Source organism: Ahaetulla prasina, chromosome 4 (assembly GCF_028640845.1).
Source record: "Ahaetulla prasina isolate Xishuangbanna chromosome 4, ASM2864084v1, whole genome shotgun sequence".
NCBI classification, from domain to species: domain Eukaryota; kingdom Metazoa; phylum Chordata; class Lepidosauria; order Squamata; family Colubridae; genus Ahaetulla; species Ahaetulla prasina.
In genome coordinates, this window is record NC_080542.1 from 130,916,765 (window position 1) to 130,939,870 (window position 23,106).

The 23,106-nt window shown below is 41.1% G+C and overlaps 1 protein-coding gene across 6 annotated transcripts in view; it reads left to right on the forward strand.

Moving 5' to 3' along the window:
* The window catches only part of CREM (cAMP responsive element modulator), a 47,325-nt gene that overhangs the window by 4,785 nt on the left and 19,434 nt on the right, over positions 1 to 23,106 (forward strand). For 2 of the 6 annotated variants that reach the window (XM_058184379.1, XM_058184378.1), the window contains exons 3-7: positions 11,676 to 11,792; positions 13,705 to 13,851; positions 16,342 to 16,439; positions 16,553 to 16,695; positions 22,699 to 22,887. In XM_058184379.1, the coding sequence (XP_058040362.1) occupies positions 11,676 to 11,792; positions 13,705 to 13,851; positions 16,342 to 16,439; positions 16,553 to 16,695; positions 22,699 to 22,887 (694 nt within the window). Of the gene's footprint in view, positions 1 to 2,293; positions 2,615 to 5,963; positions 6,155 to 11,671; positions 11,793 to 13,704; positions 13,852 to 16,341; positions 16,440 to 16,552; positions 16,696 to 22,698; positions 22,888 to 23,106 lie in introns of those variants that run through there. The other 4 variants (XM_058184391.1, XM_058184380.1, XM_058184381.1 and 1 more) reach the window with 4 other exon arrangements.

Here is a 23,106-nt window from a genome sequence, read left to right on the forward strand (position 1 = left end):
TGGAAGAAAATTGGGACCCTTTGAGAGAAAATACAGCCAAGAAAGAATAGTTTAATTATTTTCTTTCTTAGCCCCATTCTTTGTTATACAGATAAACATTTATCTGGTGATCAGTTGTTTCTCCAGGCATGTTAAAGGCAGATAAAATTCCTCTGCAATCAGTTAAACTGAATCACAGAAACAGACACCCAAAATAGTGGGTGTGTTGGCCAGTGGAGTGGTTTCAAAGTGAAATGATGGAATTTTTTATCTTCAAAAACTGGTTTTTATTGTGAAAGAGCCTCAGGATATGAAAAATGAAAGCTGAAAAAGAACTTCCAGGGCAGGGCAACCTAAAGCTATCTAGATATAGTTGAACATGGTTAATATGAGAGATGATGCAATTTGTAGTTCATACATATGTGCATATTTTGAAACTATTAATCATATACATGTTTGTTCTCCTTATGTTGTTGGTAGTATTAAGGAGAAAAATTGTATTCTATCTTTCCTATATCAGACTCAGAGTTTTATTATCCTTCCAGTGATGAATAAATAGAACAGATTTAAAAAAAAGAGAAGGGAAGAAACCTTTTCTCTGCCTTTCGTGTTTTTAATGGTTAAAGTGAGTAGGATGAAGATAGAAAGTGGTGGTGGTGTTTGCAAATAAAGGGAGAAGGGAATCATACTGCCAAAAGCCACTCATTTGGGGACAAAATGCTGCATTCTAGACTGTGTTATCCTGGGGATCATTCAGCAGAATCAGGAAGTAAAACAAAATTACATGGTATGAAGGAGGTTCAGCTCCTTCAGAATGAGTTTTGCTCATTGCTATAAAGAGTCCATGCTAGATAATCATCTCTGCGCTGTATACCATCTTGGGGAAAAAAAGTTACACCTGTTTAAGATGACTCAATACAAAACATTTGTAACTCTTTTCCAGGCCTACATGGAAGCTGAAAGAAAGTCAAGCTGCTTAATGAATAGTGGGAGATACTGTTCCTTGGCTTGAGTGCTGTCCAAAGCACTCCTACACATTTTCTATTATTGTAGGGCCTTGTTTTTTTTAAATATCTAGTTATTCATGGAAAGTTGTTTAGTTATTGAACTTTTAATTTTTATATGCCTCAGCTCCACACAGAACAACTAGACACTAGAACAGTTTTTCCCCCAACGCCATCACTCTGCTAAACAAATAATTCCCTCAACACTGTCAAACTATTTACTAAATCTGCACTACTATTAATCTTCTCATCGTTCCCATCACCCATCTCCTTCCACTTATGACTGTAACTTTGTTGCTTGTATCTTTACGATTTATATTGATATTGTTTCCTGATTGCTTATTTGTAGCCCATGACTATCATTAAGTATTGTGTCATTAAGTGTTACATTTGTACCCTATGTCTATCAAGTGTTGTACCTTGATGAAGGTATCTTTTCATGTACACTGAGAGCATATGCACCAAGACAGATTCCTTGTGTGTCCAATCACGCTTGACCAATAAAAAATTCTGTTCTATTCAATGATAAAAATGGTACTTCACAAATCTCTACATTTATTGTAATATAAAATCAGCCTAACATATTGCTTGCATAAAATCCAATAGAATATACTTTATGATCACCGTACACAATTACTGAAATCACATGTTTTGAATTAACTTAAGTTTTTCAAGTCAATATGATGCACTGATCCATCAAGTTAACTGTCTGGGCAAACATGTTTTGCTAGCTAGTTCTCAATGCTACAGGAACCCAGCTTTTAGGCAGCCTAAAAGTCCAGTTACTAACTTCTTGAAAGGAAATTCTCAAAGAACCAATAATACACTGTGTTAGGAAGTAACCAACTATATTTTGCCTAACATAACAATCAGGCAGCCAACCCTTTCAGAGACTTTGGAGCACTTTCTTCCATGAAGACTAGCAAAATTGGGTTCTAAAAATCTGGATGACCACTAGATGACAGCAACAAGATGCACAGACCACAATGACTCTACCCTGTTCTCCAGGGACCGTATCAAGTTTTGAGGCCGGACAGAGTAGCCCGAATCTAATTCCCATACATGCCACAACTGAGGGCAGGCTCATGAAAGAACGGAGCAAAACGGGGGGGGCGGGGTTTGACGGGCTTTTACACTCGAGGTATTTTCAGGGATACCATTAGGTCCATTAGGGTTGCCTACGTGGAGCCGTGGGACTTTGTGCTGGCGCAGCTCCGGGAGCAGCTGTTCTTCCTTACTCGGATCGCCACTTGCGATCCTACAAGGCAAAGAACGGCGCGATTAAACGCGTGTCCGCCCCTCGTAATTAGCCAATGGGTGGGGGCTTGAAAGACGGTTGGCGCGAATTCCAGCGGTTGAGTCCCACGAGTGGCCAATGAGCAGGGCCCTGGAGCCGCGGCGGGGCTGGGTGGGCGGGGCGAGGCGAGGCGGATCACGCCCCGCCCCGCCTCTTATTCCTTGCACAGGCCTTGAAAAAGGCTGTGCAGTAACGGCGCCTGCCGCCATTTCCCTCGCCCCCTGCGGTGACGGCGCGGCGGCATCAGCACTGACGTGAGGCGACGCGCGGGCTCGCCCGGCCCAATCCCTCTTCCCCGCCTGCTTTTCCTGTGACGGGGGCGCCACGTACTCTGGTGAGTCGAGGAGGGGGCGGAGACACGCCGGGTGTGTGTGTTTGTGTGCAAGGCGGTTTGGCGTTTGGAGGCAGTGGCACAGGGGTGGCTCTCGGGCAGGAGAAGAAGCGGCGTGTGCCGAGGACTCGAAGAAGGGAGGGAGGGACGGACAGGCGGCCGGGCGAGGAGTCGGGGCTGTTTAAACGGGGGTCGGAGTTCGCCTTAATACCGGAGCTTAATCCGACCGGCGTACTCTTCGCCGAGGGGAAAACTTCGTGGAGTCCAGAGGGATTTGCGCATGTGCAAAGGGGGTTCTTCCTTATTCACGAGTTTAGCTTTGTGGAACGTGCTGCTCCTCTGCAGCGATAATTGCCACATTTAGAGACTGTGAGTTTAATGGAATTGGGGTATTCAAAAAGCATAGTGCACTTTCGTATTCTGTTTGCTTGAGTGCTCAGTCTACTTTGATCCTGTATCAACATGTGTAGGTTTGCAGTGCGGTACTGTCCTCATTCTGAAACTTGTGGCTTCCAAGCATGTGACCAACAATTCCTAACTTCCCCCAATTAATGCTGGCTGAGCTGTTCTTGATCTTTGGCGCCGATATGCTGCTTAGGAGGTTCTCGCCCAAGGTGGGGAGGACCGAGTCCCTATCTGTGCTTGTCAAAGCAGCTCATTGAGTATGTTTAAGCCTGTTAAATTCCCAGCTCTCCTGTCTCACATTAATTGTTGCAATGATTAATTATAGTGAAGCATGTGATATGCATATTGCCTTGAATTCTTTGAGAAAAAATGAAAAGTAAATCCCAATTAATAACGGCTAGCCAAGAGATCCACCATATTGGAGAACATCAATTGGAGATAGTAGGTATTGGCTGTGTTTGCACAAAGCACTAACTGATTGTATTTTATTAATATACCTGGTTTGTTGAGTTGGCCAATATGTAACAAGCCACAAATTAACCACAGTTGCTAGACTTAAACATAAAGGTAAAGGTTCCCCTCGCACATATGTGCTAGTTGTTCCTGACTCTAGGAGGCAGTGCTCATCTCCGTTTCAAAGCTGAAGAGCCACTGTCCGAAGATGTCTCCATGGTCATGTGGCTGGCATGACTAAATGCCGAAAGCGCACACAGGGCTGTTACCCTGTGGTCTGTGGTCCCTATTTTTCTACTTGCATTTTTTAAGTGCTTTTGATCTGCTAGGTTGGCAGAAGCTGGACAAGTAACGAGAGCTCACTCCGTTATGTGGCACTAGGGATTCGAACCACTGAATTGCCAACCTTTCAATCGACAAGCTCAGCTTCTGAGCCACTGTGTCCCTAGACTTAAACATAGCAAGCCACAAATAAATCATTTGGCTACTGGGTTGTAAGAAATAGCCCCAAACCAGCTTCATTTTGCCCTCTTCAGTTGCATTACACCATTGTTCTCATTATATAACTTGATTTTGATTGGAGCGGGAGCATGATTTAAAAAAGCTCTAATCTGTAGTTTTTAGAATTAATTTCTAAAACTACTTTAAAAGAAGGGGGATATAAAAATGCTCCATTTTTGCAGTTGAATGTACTGCATATATTAGAATGGATTGAACCGAAGAATAAAGCATTTATTTACTTTTTGGTTAAATTAATAAATAAAATATTAGCACTGTTTTGTGCAAAATATTTTAGATTTATTTTTTAAAAAATGATGTAATACAACCCAATGCACAAACCATAGTTTAATGTATTCAACGTTTTGTCAATTACTATGAAAATTTGGTTTCTTTGCAATTCTGCATGAATGTTTCATATATAAGTGGAAGGAGCTACCAAGGAACACAGGCAAGAAATAAAGCTGGAGGAAGGAAGTTGTAAAAAGAGCAAATACCTTCTGTGCAGATTTTGACATAATTGAGAAGGGTTTCCCTGTTTAAAAAAGAGTGATAGTTCAACAAAGCAAGAATCAATTGTAGCTATCACGCACACATGCTGAGCTACCTAATCTCATTGCAGACTACATTTGGAAGGCTTCTGCACATTTAGAAACCTGTTTGTAATATTTCTGAGTTTTAGTCAAGATGATTAAAAATGTCCTTTTTCAGAGCTACGGTATATTTCAATATTTGCTTTTATATTGTGCTTATCACCATGCTCTGTTCTCATCTCCTGCATCTTTGATCCTTTAGCAAATGATAGAATACCATGTTCAGTAAAATTAAGTTCATAAAATGGGAGAAATAGCTTGTTAGTCTGCTTTTTTTACTGGAGTTTTTGAATGCAAATTTAAGTACCCATTATACTAGGAAAAAAGTCATAGCCGCATAGTTTTCAGACTTTCTGGCCTGAAATAGAATAGTGTCCCTGGGAGAAGAAAGATGTGTGATCTCGAGTTACGAAGTAGGATTCTATGAAAAGAATTATTTATAAATCTAGAAGTTCTTTGAGGAAAAGGTCTTTTTAAACTAATAGAAAAATTGGAGAATGGTTTCTTTGGCTGAAAGATACAGGCGAAAATACTTTGCTGCAGGATGTATGCTTGCAACTGACCCACCTATTTAGTAATTAGTATTAATTGGGGGGGGGTTACAAATAAGAAACATAAACAACATACAGCCAAAAATACATAAAGGATCCACAGACTAACCAAAATAGAATAAAGTTAAATTAACCAAACCATACCAAGATTGTGTTTTGAGCAGCTTCCAGAAGGCAATGTGGGAGCCAACCATATGTTGATTGGGATGCTATTCCAAAGAGAGTGCCACTCAAAAGTAATATACTTTTTTTGGAGTATGATTAAATTGTAAACATACTTGTTTTATTTACTAGCAATAGTATCCATGCATAATTTAACAAGTTCATTGAATTATAAATGATCCCATTCTATTTTCAGGCATGATAATACATTCTATAAAAGATAAAAGTTGAATGTAGCTTTCTATTGGCAACATTTTTCCTTCCCAATTGAGGAATTATATATATTTAAAATAAAAAAATATTTCTAAGTTTAAGCATCCTCTTTAAGTTAAAATATTTCTAACCTTTGCATCGGCATGTTGGAATCTTACATCAGCATTGGATTTCACTGATGTTCCACAAGTCGGTCTGTGTATCTGTATTAAAACTGCATGTGCTTCCTCACTTGGGCAAATGAGCATGCAATATTTACCAAATATGCCGAAAGATTTGGTGTCAGACTGCACTGAAATTGCTGAGTTGCAAACATTTCCTAAAAAGTGCTTCAACTAATGTTTTCATAAAAGTATCTTTTTTAAAAGTTTTCTTTTACATTTTTTCTCCTCCTTTCAAAGGGTTCTTTGTAACACTTACAAAATCTCCTGCATTAGCACTAAAACGGTTCTCCTTTATTCCTTTTCCTTTCTACAGCGAACCCTAAATACTATGTAATATTGTGAATGTAGGTTGCCATAACAATAGTTATGACATCACAAACAGAACATAACTTCATTACAAGATTCACTAGAAGAGCGTGGTCTGGAGAAGGAAGAAGTCCTTTAAAAAAAAAATTCAATCATGAGCAAATGTAGCAAAAAACAGCATGCCAGAATTAATATAAGGTAGCCATTATATTTTTAGCTATCGCTAGAAGATGCTTCTGCATAGCAGGCTTGTGCCCTGTATTACAGTAATAGTTTTGATAAAGGGAATGCAGCCAAGCATTTGTTACCAATCTTATTTAGAGCAAGTGTGTGAGAATGTGGGTAAATGTGTTAACTCAATTGTTTTAAATTTGGCTTACTTTCAGCAATACATTATGTTTGGACTTAAGCAGTAATTTTTAATCTTTTACTCGGAGGTTCGGATCTTTTTCTGGGAGATGCTGAATAAATCACAGCAGCATGGATTTGTGTATTCAGAATACATTTATCTAGCTCTACAAGTACCAAGAAGAGAACAACTCTACCATTCTAATGGAATGCATCTCAGTACACCATGTCTATTTTTAAAGTAGAATTGTGGGAGTGAAATGGATTCCATAATATATCAAGCATTTTTTCATAAATAAAATTGAGCCTCACATATTGTATTAAGTAATTTGTAATTACTTAATTTGTATAAAGTAAGCAAATAAAACTTTTTTATAGATTGAAAATAGGGAGTGATTGAGATTTTGAGAAACAGGAATGCAAGTTTGACACATGAATTTAAGCAGCAGTAAAACTACGGACAATCTTATGTCTTAAGTTGTCAATTCCTACAACTCCACAGCCAATTTAGTAATTGACTATGCTGACTGGGAATTATGGGAGTCAAAAGACCAGCACATCTGGAGTTTGGCTGCGTTAGATGCTACATTTGACTTGTTACATGTGGAGGTAAGCTTCAACCATATTAAAAAAACAAAACGGGGGTGAAATAGTATGAACAGTTGTTAACAAAGATGTAAGCCAAATGAAGTTCTAATATGTGTGAGAAACTACAATGAAGACCACTATGAGAAACAGAAATGATTTAAGAGTACAACTTAAAACAATATTGCAGAAGCTAAAGTGAATACCTTTCATTCTCCCAGTCGGGGAAAACAGCCGTCAGGAATGGTAGAATCTCCTCGTTGCTAATTGGACCGAGTCTTTAACTATAGCAATTTGCAGTGATTTTTTTATCATTATGGACCTTAGCTATTTTCTATAATTTGATTGAAAGTGAAATTTTTCTTATAATCTTTGAAAGTAATATAAAACACGCCAGGACTATAAACCAAACATAGAATGTAAATAAAAATAAGAATTTAAAATGGATATGGTCAAACAACAGCCAAAACCTCCTTGTACATAGTTCTACCTGATTCCAAGAAATAATACTTTCAATTTTGGTTCCATATCTCTTAAATTTGAAAATACGTTGTAGTTCTAAGAGAGGGTTAAGGAGGTTTTTAAATTCATGTTTTTGTAAACTTTTAGCCAATTCAAATAAGGGGTTAGGGGGTGGGGTGGGTGGGGGGGCATGCCCACAGGGGATTAGGCTAGTCCCTTCTAAGGTTCACGATCTGGAGGTTTGTAAATTGAAGGTCTTAGAGGAGGTTAAGGCTCGACCATGTATGGGTACTTCCATCTGCACGGTTCAAGGGAGGGGCAGGTATGGCGGAAGCAGGGGCTTGTATCAGGTTTGGGGAGTGCGTCCTCGCTGTTTAAAAGCGATACCGCACTCCGGGCCCCTAGGCTTTACTCAGGTCCCGAGTGGTTATATCCCCCGGAACCTGGACCTTCGGCTGATGTTATGTAATGCCAGGTCCGTCATGAATAAGGCCCCCCTCATATTCGATCTTATTCAAGAGGGGGGAGCGGACCTAATGGGCATTACGGAGACCTGGCTGGGCACGGAGGGGGGGGGTTTCCCCTCACTGAGATGTGCCCGCCGGGTTTCCGTGCATTTCATCAGCCGAGGGCCCAGGGTAGGGGTGGGGGAGTAGCGGTTGTTATTAACGAGAGTCTGGCTCCGAGGGAGGTCGCTGTCCCGCAGATAAACGGTTGTGAAACCCTCTTCGTGAGGTGGGGCCGGGGGGTGCAGGTGGGCTTGCTGATCACGTACCTGGCTCCTTGCTACGTGACGGCAGCCCTGCCCGAGCTGCTGGAGATGATAGCCGGGACGGCGGTTGAGACCCCCAGGCTTATGGTCATGGGGGATTTCAACTTGCCGTCGGCGGGCGACTCGTCAATGGCAGCTCGGGAGTTCATGGCTTCCATGACGGCCTTGGACCTGACCCAGGTAGTTGCGGTCCCCACCCACGTCGGGGGTAACACACTGGACTTGATTTTCGTCTCGGGACAGTGGCTAAATGATCTGGAGTTAGGGGAATTAATATCTCAACCCTTGTCATGGTCTGATCATTTACTCCTTCAGCTAGACTTTCGGACCGCTGCACCTCACCGCAGGGAGACGGAACCGGTTCAATGGTTCCGTCCCAGGCGCCTGATGGACCCTGAGAGGTTTCTGACGGAGCTTGGGCCATTCCCGAGGGAGTTAGCCCACGGCTCGGCTGAGGAGCTGGCGGCCGCCTGGGATGAGGTGGCCGCTGGCGCCTTAGACCGCGTCGTGCCTTTGTGGCTTCTGACCCCGGGGTGAACTCGGCCAGCTCCTTGGTATAACGAGGAGCTGAGTGAGATGACGCGCGGAAAAAAAGCCTAGTGAGCGCCTGGAGGTCCAGCCGCTCCGAACGAGACCGAACACTAGTGAGGTCATATATTCAGACCTACCTAGTGGCGATCAGGGTGGTGAAACATAACTATTTCTCCGCACTCATCGCATCGGCAGATAATCGCCCAGCCACCCTGTTTAGGGTGACCCACTCCCTGCTTAGGCAGGAGGCTCGGGAGGACCCCTTACAGGGACGTGCTGAGGATTTTGTTCAGTATCTGTCTGATAAAATCGCTCAGATTCGGGATGGCTTGGACACTGATTGGATAGATTCAGGTGGGATGGCGGAGACGAGTCTTGAGAATGTTATCTGGGCTGAGTTCGATCCTGTGACTCCTGAGGACATGGACAGGTTGTTGGGTAGGTTGAACTCCACCACATGTTTATTGGACCCGTGTCCCTCCTGGATGGTACTGGCCACACGGGAGGTTACACGAGGCTGGCTCCAGGAAGTTACCAACGCTTCTTTGTTGGAGGGTGTTTTCCCTGCCGCTTTGAAAGAGGCGGTGGTGAGGCCCCTCCTTAAGAAGCCCTCCCTGGACCCGGCTATTTTAGCGAACTATCGTCCAGTCTCCAACCTTCGCTTTTTAGCGAAGGTTGTTGAGAGTGTGGTGGCATATCAGCTTCCTCAGCACCTGGAGGAATCTGTCTATCTGGACCCGTTCCAGTCCGGTTTCAGGCCCGGTTACAGCACCGAGACGGCTTTGGTCGCGTTGGTGGATGACCTCTGGAGAGCCCGGGACAGGGGTTGTTCCTCTGTCCTGGTTCTTTTAGATCTCTCTTCGGCTTTTGATACCATCGACCATGGTATCCTGCTGCGACGGTTGGAGGGATTGGGGGTGGGAGGCACCGTTTATCGGTGGTTCTCCTCCTATCTCTCTGACCGCTCGCAGACGGTGTTGGCAGGGGGGCAGAGATCGGCCCCGAGGCGCCTCACTTGTGGGGTGCCTCAGGGGTCTGTTCTCTCGCCTCTCCTGTTCAACATCTACATGAAGCCGCTGGGTGAGGTTATCCGTGGTTTTGGGGTGGATTATCATCTGTACGCTGATGATACGCAGCTGTACATTTCCACCCCGAACCACCCCAACGAAGCTGTCGAGGTGATGGGCTGGTGTCTTGAGGCCGTGCGGGTCTGGATGGGGAGGAACAGGCTCCAACTCAACCCTTCCAAGACAGAGTGGCTATGGGTACCGGCGTTCCGGTACAGTCAGCTTACACCATCGCTGACTGTGGGGGAGGAAGTACTGACCCCCAGGGAGGGAGTGCACAACTTAGGCGTCCTCCTGGACGATCGGCTGTCCTTAGAGAATCATTTGACCGCCGTCGCCAGGGGAGCATTTTATCAGATCCACCTGATTCGCCAGTTGCGCCCCTTCCTTGACCGGGACGCCTTGCGCACAGTCACTCATGCCCTAGTCACTTCCCGCCTGGAAGTGTGGGAGTGGGCCTCCTCAGGGTGCCATCGACCAAACAATGTAGGTTGGCGGCCCCCAGGGGGAGGGTCTTCTCTGTGGCGGCACCAGCCCTGTGGAACGAGCTTCCTCCAGGATTACGACAACTACCCGACCTCCGGACCTTCAGACGTGAACTGAAGACTCTATTATTTTAGCGCGCAGGACTAGCCTAAGATAAAATGTTTTAGCATATTTTAATGGGGTTTTTATTGGTTTTTACTGTTTTAGTGACCAGGCCATGATAATATTTAGTTTTAACTGGGTCTTAATGTTTATTTATTATATTGTTTTAATATGCCTGTGAACCGCCCTGAGTCCTACGGGAGATGGTGCGGTATATAAGTTTGATTACTAAATAAATAAATAAATAAATAAAATAGTGATAAGTTATTTTTGTCATTCTCCGTATTGTTGGAGACAGCAGCCAGGCATGGGTATTCTCATCCATTCAGATTGGAGGACTGAGTCTGAAGATTTGTTTAGTCCTAGCCAGTTGTCCTCCAGCTTTTGACTCAGTCCCTCAGACTGGACAGACGTATGGGAGCAACTCTCTTCTGAAATTTGGTTGTGATTATTATTACTTCTAATTCTTCTACAGCTTTTAAGTGTGTGTATGTGCGTACTACTCTCCTACCGGTTGATAGTGGCAAATTTCCTTAGCCGCCTATATTAGCTGATGCTCCCTGTATAAATTCTGCTCTTCCAGAAATAAATGTTTGCTGCCCAAGTTTGTATTGGCTTCTAAATAACAAACCATTGATACAATGAATTCAACAAAAAAGCAATAATAGAATATCACAGGCAGCAATATTCTACATGCAGCTAATTCATATCTGCAATGTTTCAGATCAATTTTGTAATTATACCAACTTTTTAAAAGTGTCTAAATGTGCATTATGACATTTGCAATAAATTTTTAATACTTGGCAAAAGATGGGACATAATTGCTTAGCAAAACATAAAGCAATTATTGTATAAATTAAAATGAAGCTTCAATGAACAAACATTTTAAATGTGATGAAATTGTGCTGTGCTGCATCTCTTAAGAATATCTCTCTCTTTCAATTATAAGATTATGCCTGGGGCATATTTTTCTTCTGGGGAAGAAAAATAAGGTCTCAGTTTTCTACAAAGTTTAAGTCACCTTTCTTTAACCTCCAGATATGATAGATGCAACTCATATACGTCTCTGTCTAAAATGCTTGATTGAGACTCCCATAATCCAAGCTTTTATGTTCAGTGCTTATTAAATCTATGTTTATAGTTCAACGTAATATGTTGAAACAAGTTAGCTAGATAGAATACATTGGACATATCCATGGAACTAGTTGACTCTCGTATTCATGCACATTTATAAGTTACAAAGTTATTGTGGTATATTTTATGTAACAGAATTTGAAATAAACAAACGAGCAGAAGTATACGAATTATTGAATATTTCATATCTTAACCTGTTTTCTCTCACTCTCTCCCCCTTGCCATTAGACAGATGACCATGGAAACAATTGAACCACAAGATGGCAGCGCAACAGAGTCTGTTACAGAAAGCGATTCTGCCAACTTGCAATCGCCTATCAGCCAAAATCAGATCTCCACTATAGCTCAAGTAATAAGAAATGTTCTGTTTATTTTTTAATACTATTATTCATCGATAATATGAAGAATAATATGAAATAAGAATAATATGCATAAGAGCACCAACGTGCCTACCGTGCCTGTCCTAATGTTCCCTTTGATTGTATCTAATTTCATATAATTATATACTTATGATTATATTTATGCTTATATATCATATAGTCATTTCATGCTTATGCTTATATATATTGTTGTGACAAATAAATAAATAAATAAATAAATAAATAAATAAATTATTGCAATGTTGGTATTGAGAAAAACCTTCCTGGACTTACTCTAGGTTTTGAGAAACACTTTGATAAGTCAATTTTGCTCAGTATAAAAAATGGATATTTACTGAATCCAACAGTATGAGTCATTTTTAAAAGCAGAAATTCTTATCAACATAAAGAACCTTATAAAGTCTTAAACAGCTTGTGAACAAGACTGGTCTCCATAACTTTTAGGTGAGAAAGGACCATAGTGATAAATTAAAACTTCCTAAGATGCAAAGGAATACTTGGGGCACAAATCAGCTGTTTGGTGGCTGGCAAAGGGGTAGCAGTGATGTTGAGACTTTGAGGCGTTAGACATGCTTGGTAGCATGTTTTCCAGGGCAAGAGCAAGTGTATTGACATTGAAAATGCCAATGGGCCACTCAGAGCTGTTGTTGAACTGCATGTTGTTCAGGGATGGATGAGTTTTCTTCCACATATAATTAAACTGGCAGGAAGCCACCTTTGGAGGCTCTTTGTAGTAAAGCAGTTGCCTACAAAGACAGGAGTCTCCTTAGTTATGACACCCTACTTACAGAAATCCTTCCTTATGGGGATAAATCATCTTCCGATTCAGCTCATGCCATTCTTTACCTATATCATATTTAAGAGTCAGATCCTGCATACATGCTTCTTTTTCAATTGTTAAAATATTTCATTTTTCCCTGAAATGAAGTGTCAGTGAACATGTAGCTTGGCACAGTTTCTAAAGCAGCAATGTAGTAAAACCCAAAGATACTTTGGCCTTTAAATATTAAGGGATCATAAAATAATTTTCAGTCAGTGTTCTTTGGACACAGATTTATTTTATTTCCAGCAGCCTCAAAATACATGTTTTAAATCTAAATGGAAGAGGAAGGAGGGAGTAAAAGTATATGTTTAGAGACAGGTTCTAAACTTAAACATGATGACATATTAAATTACAAGAAACGGGCATTCTTATGTGCTATCAAGTGTATTAAAAATGAAATAGGAGCTACTGATGTACTGAGCTGTCAACTGTTTCATATGCTTTGACAATATTCAGATGCAATTATTGTCATGCAACTCTAAAGTATTACTAAGACAATCATAATACATTATTAATATTAATAAATATTAAAATAGCATAGTAAATCCCTACTTCAAGTGGAATTAAACTGAGAAGCTTGTGGCTTTTTTGGCAAGTTGTTAGTTCTCAGCCTTCTGTTCGTTAAAATTGACTTACGATCCTGCAATGTTTTGGTGCAGAAAAATAACACCATAGTAAATTTGTAAAAAGATACAATATAGCTGTGTTACGAAAACAGTTGTATCTTGGGCAAAATTCCACCCCATCACATCTTATGTGAGACTGCATTTTCTTTTGATTGAAGGAAAGAGGTTACTTTTTTAATTATAATAACATCTCTGATAATAATGCTTAATAAATAATGTTCATAATAGGAAAGCAGAAGTACCACCCAAATGATATTTCCCCTGCTTTTCGATATGAGCCAATATATATATATATATATATATTATAAAAGAGCCTGTTCGGTGTTAAAGGTGAAATTTAACTGAAGCCGAAGGATGACTTCGTCAGATAACAAACATTGACAGCTAGCAACTTAAGCTGTTTTCATGGTATGCTTTATTTACCTCAAATAGGTTTCTGTAGCTGGATCAACAACTGGAAGAGGATCTCCCTCTGTAACTGTAGTGCAGCTCCCTTCTGGCCAAACTGTCCACGTACAGGGAGTGATTCAAGCCACGCAGTCTTCGGTAATTCAATCACCACAGTTGCAATCTGTTCAGGTTAGTTGTGTCTCCTTTATTAACTTTTCTTTGATTTTGTAGACTATTTATTTTTGTGCGAACAAAAGATCCTATATTTAACACTAGGGGATAAGTGTACTTATTTCTCTAGTTGCCAACATAATACTAGTGGGTGCAATTTTTTTTAAAAAAAAATGTAATGCCTTGACTCTAAACTTTTGTTTCTAGCTCAAACAAGCGCTTTGAACTCAAAACATGCCAATTATAGATTTCAAACATCTACTTCAAAACAGTATATAGAATATGTTTTGAATTTAGAATGGTGTTATTCAAAGCATTTTGTATGCCTAATTGATACCATGCTTCAGGTTCCTTTTTAAAAATATGATAACTGCAAATCAAAAGAGGGTCCTTTTCCATCTTTTTTTCCCTAAATGGACAGAATTTTATTAATATTTTAAGTAATCCATATCTAATTGAACAAACTACAGAAAATAATGTGTTCATTTGATGAGATTGTCAAAAAGCATTCAGTTTTATTTTCTTTATAAAACATATTTTAGTTCTTTTGGTTCTGGACAGGGGTTCAGCATCTGAAGGACAGTTAGTAAATACTGTAGTAAGCACTTTTGATGTCAACATTTTATCACTTCATAGTATCCCTTGCTTGCTTGTCTACCATTAGTCCTTGACTTACGACACAAAAATTGGGCAAACGTTTCCCAAAATCTCTCAGTTCTCCAGTGTAGCCAGGGATTGCTGCTATTGCTAATATTAAATCACAAATTATGAATGCTGGCATTAGAGGCTATGATATAAATAGAACATGTGTGGCATGAGAATTGCAAAAATGAGAGGAAAATATTTGGAGGACAGGAAGATGGAATCTGTAGAGAGAAGAGAATGATAAGGAAAAGCAATGTTTCAATTAAAATTGTTCTTGTCCTATACAGGTAGTCCTTGACTTTCCAATGATCGCCTCCAGAAAAGCTACTTAGGATCTGGTTTTCAAATTACAGTCACTGCAGCACCCCCGTGGTCTTTGGCCTTTAAGACCAATCACAGGGATGCTGAAAAGCTCCGCCCCACCTATTGCAAACCATCCCCACCAATCCTATCCCTTAGAGTCCCCACAAGCCTTGGGCCTACATCCGACATGCTCTTTCCCATTCCTGCCACCAATCACTTATTTTTTACTATAGATCTTTTGGAAGTTCTGGAGCTCAGGTTGGGGAAGTAGCTGCTCTGTCCCTCTTTGTCTATAGGCAGCATGCCTACACTCCCGAAGCAACTGCCATTTTCATAGTGGCCATGGTGAATTGTGGTGCTTCCTTCTGGAACAGAGGAATATGGCCTAGGGATGGAGCAATTTGCTCTTTTCAGCACTTGCAAGCCTGCTGCTTAGCAAGCTGAGTTGGGTGCGCTTGCCTTCATTTGCACTGAAGCCTGCTGCTCACTTTCACTGCCCCTAAGCCTGCTGCTTGCAAATCTGCTGCTCGGCTGCTGCATGGGAGGAGGGTGGTCATTAGGTGAGGGTATCGCATAGGCACTTCATTTAATGGCTGTCAAAACTTTCAGCCATAATGGGTCAGCCTCCATTACAATCACTGATCGAGGGCTACCTGTAACTTGCTAGCCTGTGTGCTCTTTTAATTTCTCATTTTTAAAAACTCTGGCAATTACCAGTGGATTCTGGAATTAATGTAATCTTGAACTTGTAACTTCTTTTGCAATCCTCTTTCATGCCTAGCCATTAATAACCCTGCCGTCTTGGTTAGATGTCTATAGTCAGGCTTGACATAGTAAGTCAAAATGTGGATTAGTCATTGGTTTTGTTATTGTGAATTGTGCCAGTGCTGGTACAATTGATAACAATGTTTTCTTTCATGGGATTGGTCTGTTTTCAGCCCTGAGTCAAAACCAAACTGGTCTGTATGTGTGTGTGTGTGTGTGCATGCACGTTCATGATGCATTAATCAGGCCTATTTACTCATCTACTTCAAAATTTAACTCTAAAACTTTTCTGGCATTGTTGACTATGTTTTATCTCCTTCTCTCTTCCTTTGCTTTCCTGTCCCACTCTATTCTTTTCTACTGGTTCACTTTTTTTCCTTTCCCCCCTTATTCCATGAAACTTGATTGTCACTGCCATTTCTGCCCTTCAGCCTCTCTGTCTCCCTCTGTCTGTCTGTCTGTCTGTCTCTCTCTCTCTCCCTCTCTCTCTGCCTCTTTTGTCAAGCATACAGTCTGTTCTTGAATATGTTCTTCAAAACTACTGTATCTGTTTGTACTTTATAATAGTCTGTTAAATTTGCAAAACAGTGTTATACCAATCAAAAGTTGTTTGTTATTACAATGGGATAGAAATAGAACAAGTGAATAAAATTCCATGTGACAGATTATTAACATTAGATCTTACAATAGAAATCAGGCTTCATTACAGTGAAAATGGCTGACTATTGAACAGAGTTTCAGGCAACAAACTTTCTAGAATTGCAGCTTATTAAATTTTTGTTTTTAAAAAAATAGGTTGCTCCGGCTACAAATGCAGATGAATCTACAGAATCCGAGGTAGTAATTGATTCTCAGAAGCGGAGGGAGATACTTTCAAGGAGGCCTTCATATCGGTAAGCTCTGTCCTAATACAAAAGTTTTTATGTTTATTTACTATTTCACTCTTTCATGGCATAGGTCAGCATCCTTAAAAATATTTATTTAAATATTTATTTATTTGTGGCAGAAAAATTCTGAATGAGCTTTCTTCTGATGCACCTGGCGTTGCTAAGATTGAAGAAGGAAAACCAGAGGAAGAAGGAGCATCTTCTGGAATCCCTGCTATGGCCATGCCAACCAGCCTTTATCAGACTAGCACCGGGCAATACAGTAGGTCTTCTGTAATATTAGGCTACCTGTTTAATAATCTGTTGTTCTTAAAAGGAAAGTTACAATTTTGAAAAGCAATAAAATTAAGTGATAGTTGATAGAAAAAAAATAATAAAACTATTCTTTTAAGCCATGAAACCTGGATGCAGCTTTCCTTGTTACAATTTATTTTAATAACCTCGTAGATAGGTTATTACTTAAATAGAAATGTCCTTGATATACAGTATTCCTATGGGTTTTTTTCCATCTTTTTACTAATGTTCCTTCTTGCATTTAGTTTTAGGACCTTTGGTCACAGACTATGGAACATAAGACATATCTATGTAGTTATTTCTCATAAAGACACATTTTTGACAGCCATTTATTTGTGATTAAGATCTAATTCCAAACAGGCTATAGGCACATATTTTTCAAACGTGGCAATTTTTAAGAGGTATCAACTTCAAATTGCAGAATTCATACTGGCTGGGAAATTCTGGGAGTAGAAATCCACACATCTTAAAGTTGCCAAACATGGCAAGTTTGCCTACTGCTGAACTATCTTTGTTGTTGTTAGTTGCGAAGTCGTGTCCGACCCATCGCGACCCCATGGACAACATTCCTCCAGGCCTTCCTGTCCTCTACCATCCTCTGGAGTCCATTTAAACTCATGCCTACTGCTTCAGTGACTCCATCCAGCCACCTCGTTCTCTGTCGTCCCATTCTTCTTTTGCCCTCAATCTTTCCCAGCATTAGGCTCTTCTTCAGTGAGTCCTCCTTTCTCATTAGGTGGCCAAAGTATTTCAGTTTCATCTTCAGGATCTGGCCTTCTAAAGAGCAGTCAGGGTTGATCTCCTCTAGAACTGACTTGTTTGTTCGCTTTGCAGTCCAAGGGACTCGCAGGATATAATAATTTTATATATATATTTGTTTTCTGAGGTTTTCGTGGGTGTTTGTATTAGGTCTTTGGTTATTCGGGTTTTCTCCCGCGTAAAATTGGAAGTGTCTTGGCGACATTTCAACGAAGTCTCATTCGTCATCTTCAGGCTTCAGCTTCGTGCTCCCAGAAGCACGAAGCTGAAGTCTGAAGATGACGAATGAGACTTCATCAACGTCGCCAGACACTTCCTACCTATACATACATATATATATATATATATGTCTAATATATATATATATATATATATATATATATATATATATATATATATAGGTCTTTGGTTATTGGGTTTTCTCCGTGTAAAATTGGAAGTGTCTTGGCGACATTTCAACGAAGTCTCATTCGTCATCTTCAGGCTTCAACCGTGCTTCTGGGAGCAATGTGTGATTGCAGCTGTTTCTTCCTTTTAACTGCTAGTGGGGTTTGAACTGATTGGGTGGGAGCTTGGCTGTGCTCTGATTGGATGGGGTTTTTGTGCTCTGATTGGCTGGGGTGTGTCCTGTGTTGGTGGGGGCGTGGTTGTGCTCAAATTAGTCTGGGTGGCAGGGGGATTTGAGCTGGTGAGCTGCACTGCTGCTGTTTGGCTTCGTGTTCGTGGTCGTGCTACATCTTCGTAGTGGGTGTCAGTCTGCTGCATGTATGGATTGGAGGGGTTTGAAATGGCTAATGTTGCAGCTGCGGTCTGGCTTCTGGTCCTTGGTCGTGCTTCCTGATCAGTGTGGGTTTGGGTGTGCTTTCTGGGTGGATGTGTGGTGGTGACATCCTGTGTGGACCTCGTGAGTGTGGGTCTGGTGTCATTCCTCGTGTTAGGGACACGTTTGTCAATAAGGGCAGGTTTCTAAATGGCTGGTAGGCGGGAGGTATCATCTCGTTTGTTCATGCTGTGTGGGCGTTTTCTATCTCGATGGCTTCTCTGATTATTCTGTTGTTAAAGTGTTCAGTTTTGGCGATAGTTCTGGTCTTTTAAAGTCAATATCGTGTCCTGTGACTTTAAAGTGTTGGACCAGGGAAGAAGTTGGTTCCTCTTTTTTGAATGAGTTCTTGTGTTCTTCAATGCGTGCACTTATTCTTCTGTTGGTTTGTCCAATGTATGTGGTGGGGCAGGCGGTGCATGGGATTTCATATACTCCTTGATTTTCTAACTCAATTTTGTCTTTGGGGTTTCTTAGGATGGTGGATATTTTTGGTTTGTGCAGAATGCTGTCTTGATGTTATGTTTGTGGAGGATCTTGCTGATTCTGTCTGTGGTGCCTTTTATATATGGGAGGAGGGCTGTGCCATTTTCTTGCTCTCTGTCTTGGGTTTTAGTGGGGGTTCTTTTGGATTAGTTTGGTAATCTTATTTCTCTGGAATCCATTGGATGTTAGTACGTTTGTGAGAGTGTGTAGTTCGGTTTTAGGTGTTGTTCGTCAGCTAAGCATTTTGTTCTAGAGATGAGTGTCTTGGCTACGGAGTTGATCTGTGCTGGGTGGTGGTGTGAGTGCATGCAGATAGCGGTTTGTGTGTGTTTTCTTCTGGTAGATGGTGTGTCCTAGGGAGCCATTGGGTTTCTTGTAGACTAAGACATCTAGGAAGGAAGTTGGTTGTTAACTTCTGTTTCCATGGTGAACTGTATTTTGGGGTGTAGGCTATTGAGGTGTGTGAGGAAGTTTTCAAGTTTTTCTTTCCCGTGTGGCCAGATTATGAAGGTGTCGTCTACGTATCTGAGCCAGAGTTTGGGTTTGTGATCAGATTTTTCTAGTGCTTGGGTTTCAAAGTGTTCCATGTAGAGGTTGGCAATGACAGGTGAGAGGGTGATCCCATGGGTGCGCCTTCTATTTGTTTGTATTTTTGTCCGTTATAGATGAAGTATGTGTTGGATAGGCAGTGGTTGGTCAGATCTAGGATGTGCTTGGGGGTTATATTTGTTTTGGATAGCTGTCAAGGCTTCTTTGATTGGCACTTGGGTGAAGAGGATATGACATCAAAGCTCACGAGTAGGTCGCTGGGCTGTAAGTTTTGTTTCTTTATGATCTCTATGAACTGGAATGAGTTTTTTACGTGTGAGGCGATGGATTCTGCATAGGGCTGTAGTTGTTTGGCGAGAAATTTGGCTAGGTTTTGTAGAGGTGAGCCTATGGAGCTAACTATGGGTCTGAGTGGGGTTCCTTCTTTGTGTATCTTGGGGAGGCCGTAGAGCTTAGGGCATCTGGATGATTTCTCTCTGGGAATGATTCTTTGTTGGATTTCTTCGCTGATGGGGGAGGCTTTTATTTTGGATCTAGTGGTTTTTTCTAGGTAGGTGGTGGGGTCTGTTTTTAGGGGCTTGTATGCAGGGTCTTGGAGTAGGTTGGTTAATTTGGTTTGGTAGTCAGATGTGTTCATAACCACCGTGTTCATAACCACCGTGGCTGTGTTCATAACCACCGTGGCGTTGCCCTTGTCTGCTGGTAGGATGAGACTTCGTCGAAACGTCGCCAAGACACTTCCAATTTTACACGGGAGAAAACCCGAACAACCAAAGACCTATATACAAACACCCGTGAAAACCTCAGAAAACATATATATATATATATATATATATATATATATATATATATATATATATATATATATATATATATAGGTCTTTGGTTGTTGGTTTTCTCCGTGTAAAATTGGAAGTGTCTTGGCGGCGTTTCGACGAAGTCTCATTCGTCATCTTCAGGCTTCAACCGTGCTTCTGGGAGCAATGTGTGATCGCAGCTGTTTCTTCCTTTTAACTGCTAGTGGGGGTTTGAACTGATTGGGTGGGAGCTTGGCTGTGCTCTGATTGGATGGGGGTTTTTCTGTGCTCTGATTGGCTGGGGGTGTGTCCTGTGTTGGTGGGGGCTTGGTTGTGCTCAGTCTAGTCTGTGCTGCAGGGGGATTTGAGCTGGTGACCTGCATAGCTGTTGTTTGGCTTTGTGGTCGTGCTACATCTTCATAGTGGGTGTCAGTCTGCTGCATGAATGGATTGGAGGGGTTTGAAATGGCTAATGTTGCAGCTGCGGTCTGGCTTCTGGTCCTTGGTCGTGCTTTATGATCAGTGTGGGTTTGGGTCTGCTTTCTGGGTGGATGTGCGGTGGTGACATCCTGTGTGGACCTTGTGAGTGTGGGTCTGGTGTCATTCCTCGTGTTAGGGACTCGTTTGTCAATAAAGGCGGGTTTCCAAATGGCTGGTAGGCGGGAGGTGTCATCTCGTTTGTTCATGCTGTGTGGGCGTTTTTCTATCTCAATGGCTTCTCTGATTATTCTGTTGTTAAAGTGTTCAGTTTTGGCGATAGTTCTGGTCTTTTTAAAGTCCATATCATGTCCTGTGACTTTAAAGTGTTGGACCAGGGAAGAAGTTGGTTCCTCTTTTTTGAATGAGTTCTTGTGTTCTTCAGTGCGTGCACTTATTCTTCTGTTGGTTTGTCCAATGTATGTGGTGGGGCAGGCGGTGCATGGGATTTCATATACTCCTTGATTTTCTAACTCATGATTTTTTTACAAAATTTAACCAATTTTACACGGGAGAAAACCCGAACAACCAAAGACCTATATACAAACACCCGTGAAAACCTCAGAAAACATATATATATATATATATATATATATATATATATATATATATATATATATATATATATATATATATATATATATAAATAATATATATATTTGCAGTCCAAGGGACTTGCAGGATATAATAATTATGCAATTGAATTTGTGTTTGGAAAAACGGACCTAGTTTTAATAGCATGTTTTGACTGTCAGTTCTTTCTGTGAGTGCCTATAGTGTCCCTTTATAATCAGAAACTCAGCATTTCCTGTCATAATATCATGTTTGTTACAAGATATTCCTCAACATATGACCACAATTGGGATTGGAACTTCACTCCTTAAGGGAGGTGATTATTAAGTGAATCACACCTGGTTTTACAACCTTTTTTTCCTCCAATCGTTAATCGAATCTTTGTAGTTGTTAAGTGAATTACATGGTCATTAAGTGAACCTTGCTATAATTTGCTTGTTGGAAGCTGTTGGGAAATTTGCAGATGGTAAATAATACTCGGGACCCTGCAGCTGTTGTAAATACATGCTGGTTGCAAATCATTCAAATTTTAATTGCGGAGACTAGTTGCAACTTTTTTCCCTTGTGCCGTAACCTTGAATGGCCATTAAGTGAATGTTCACAAGTTGAGGACTACCTGTACAACTTTGCATAAGAAAAAAATAATAATAGTGGCTACATAGTTTTAAATACAGTATATGTTAATAAACAGTGAGTTAAAACAAAAAGGTAAGGTGGAAGAGAGGGAAACTGGCCTCCCACAAAATATTTGCTTTAAATATCAGGAGGATCTTATAGAGCAAGGATGTCAAACTCAAGGCCCGGGGGCCGTATCTGGCCCACGGGGTGCTTAGATCTGGCCCGCAGGGCTGCCCTGAAAGCAGTGAAGGACTGGTCCATGGTGCCTCTACCAGGGAAAAGGCATGAGACCTCCCGAGCTCTGTTTTCACTGTCAGAGGGTTGCAGAAAGCTGTCACAGCCAAAAATGGAGCTCAGGAGCCCATTTTCTCTGGCAGAGCGCTGGGGCCAGGTGCTCCCGCCACAAGTGACTTCGAGCTGGCCACTCCCACCCCAGCATCGCCCACTCTGGCCCCCCGAGGTCAGACACAATCCTGATGCGGCCCTCAATGAAATCGAGTTTGACACCCCTGTTATAGAGCAATATGGAAAGTGAGTCTAAATAGTCTTCCTTCCTTTCTACTGCCAGTGGGTATTGCTGCTATATATATATGGAAAAACAACTTTCTCTAGTTCCTATTAACTGATTTTCAAAATTAATATTCGGTGCTTGATTTATTTAAAATAAAACCTAATTGCAAAAAGTTGGGAAACAGTCAGAGCTCTGTTGCCCCAAGTAATAGGCATTCCAGGTCAGTTTTGTAAACTGGTGTGTGTGTGTTTGTATACAGTTTCATACTGGATATTGGTCATTCATGTCATCTTGCCCTTAAACACTCTTTGGGAGCAACTAAATTAAAGTGTTTTTATCTCTACTGCTGATGTCTTACATAGAAATTTATTTTTGATTAAGTTGCTATAGCCCAAGGTGGAACCATCCAGATTTCTAATCCAACTTCCGATGGTGTTCAAGGATTACAAACACTAACTATGACAAATTCAGGAGCTCCTCAACCTGGTGCTACGATTGTGCAATATGCAACTCAAACACCTGATGGCACTCAACAGTTCTTCGTACCTGGGAGTCAGGTTGTTGTCCAAGGTAAAATGTTCATTTTTTATTAAACAGATAAATATGTTTGTTTTCAACTTCTATTACTTGCTTCTCTATTCTTAACTGAGTTAAGAATAATTCTTAACTGGGTTGTAATAAAAAAGAAAAACTACTGCAAATGGTAAAAGAACCAAGGTGGCATGGTGCTGAAAGCATTGGACTAGAAGTGGGAAGACCTTGTTTGTAATCTGTTTTCAGCTTCAGACT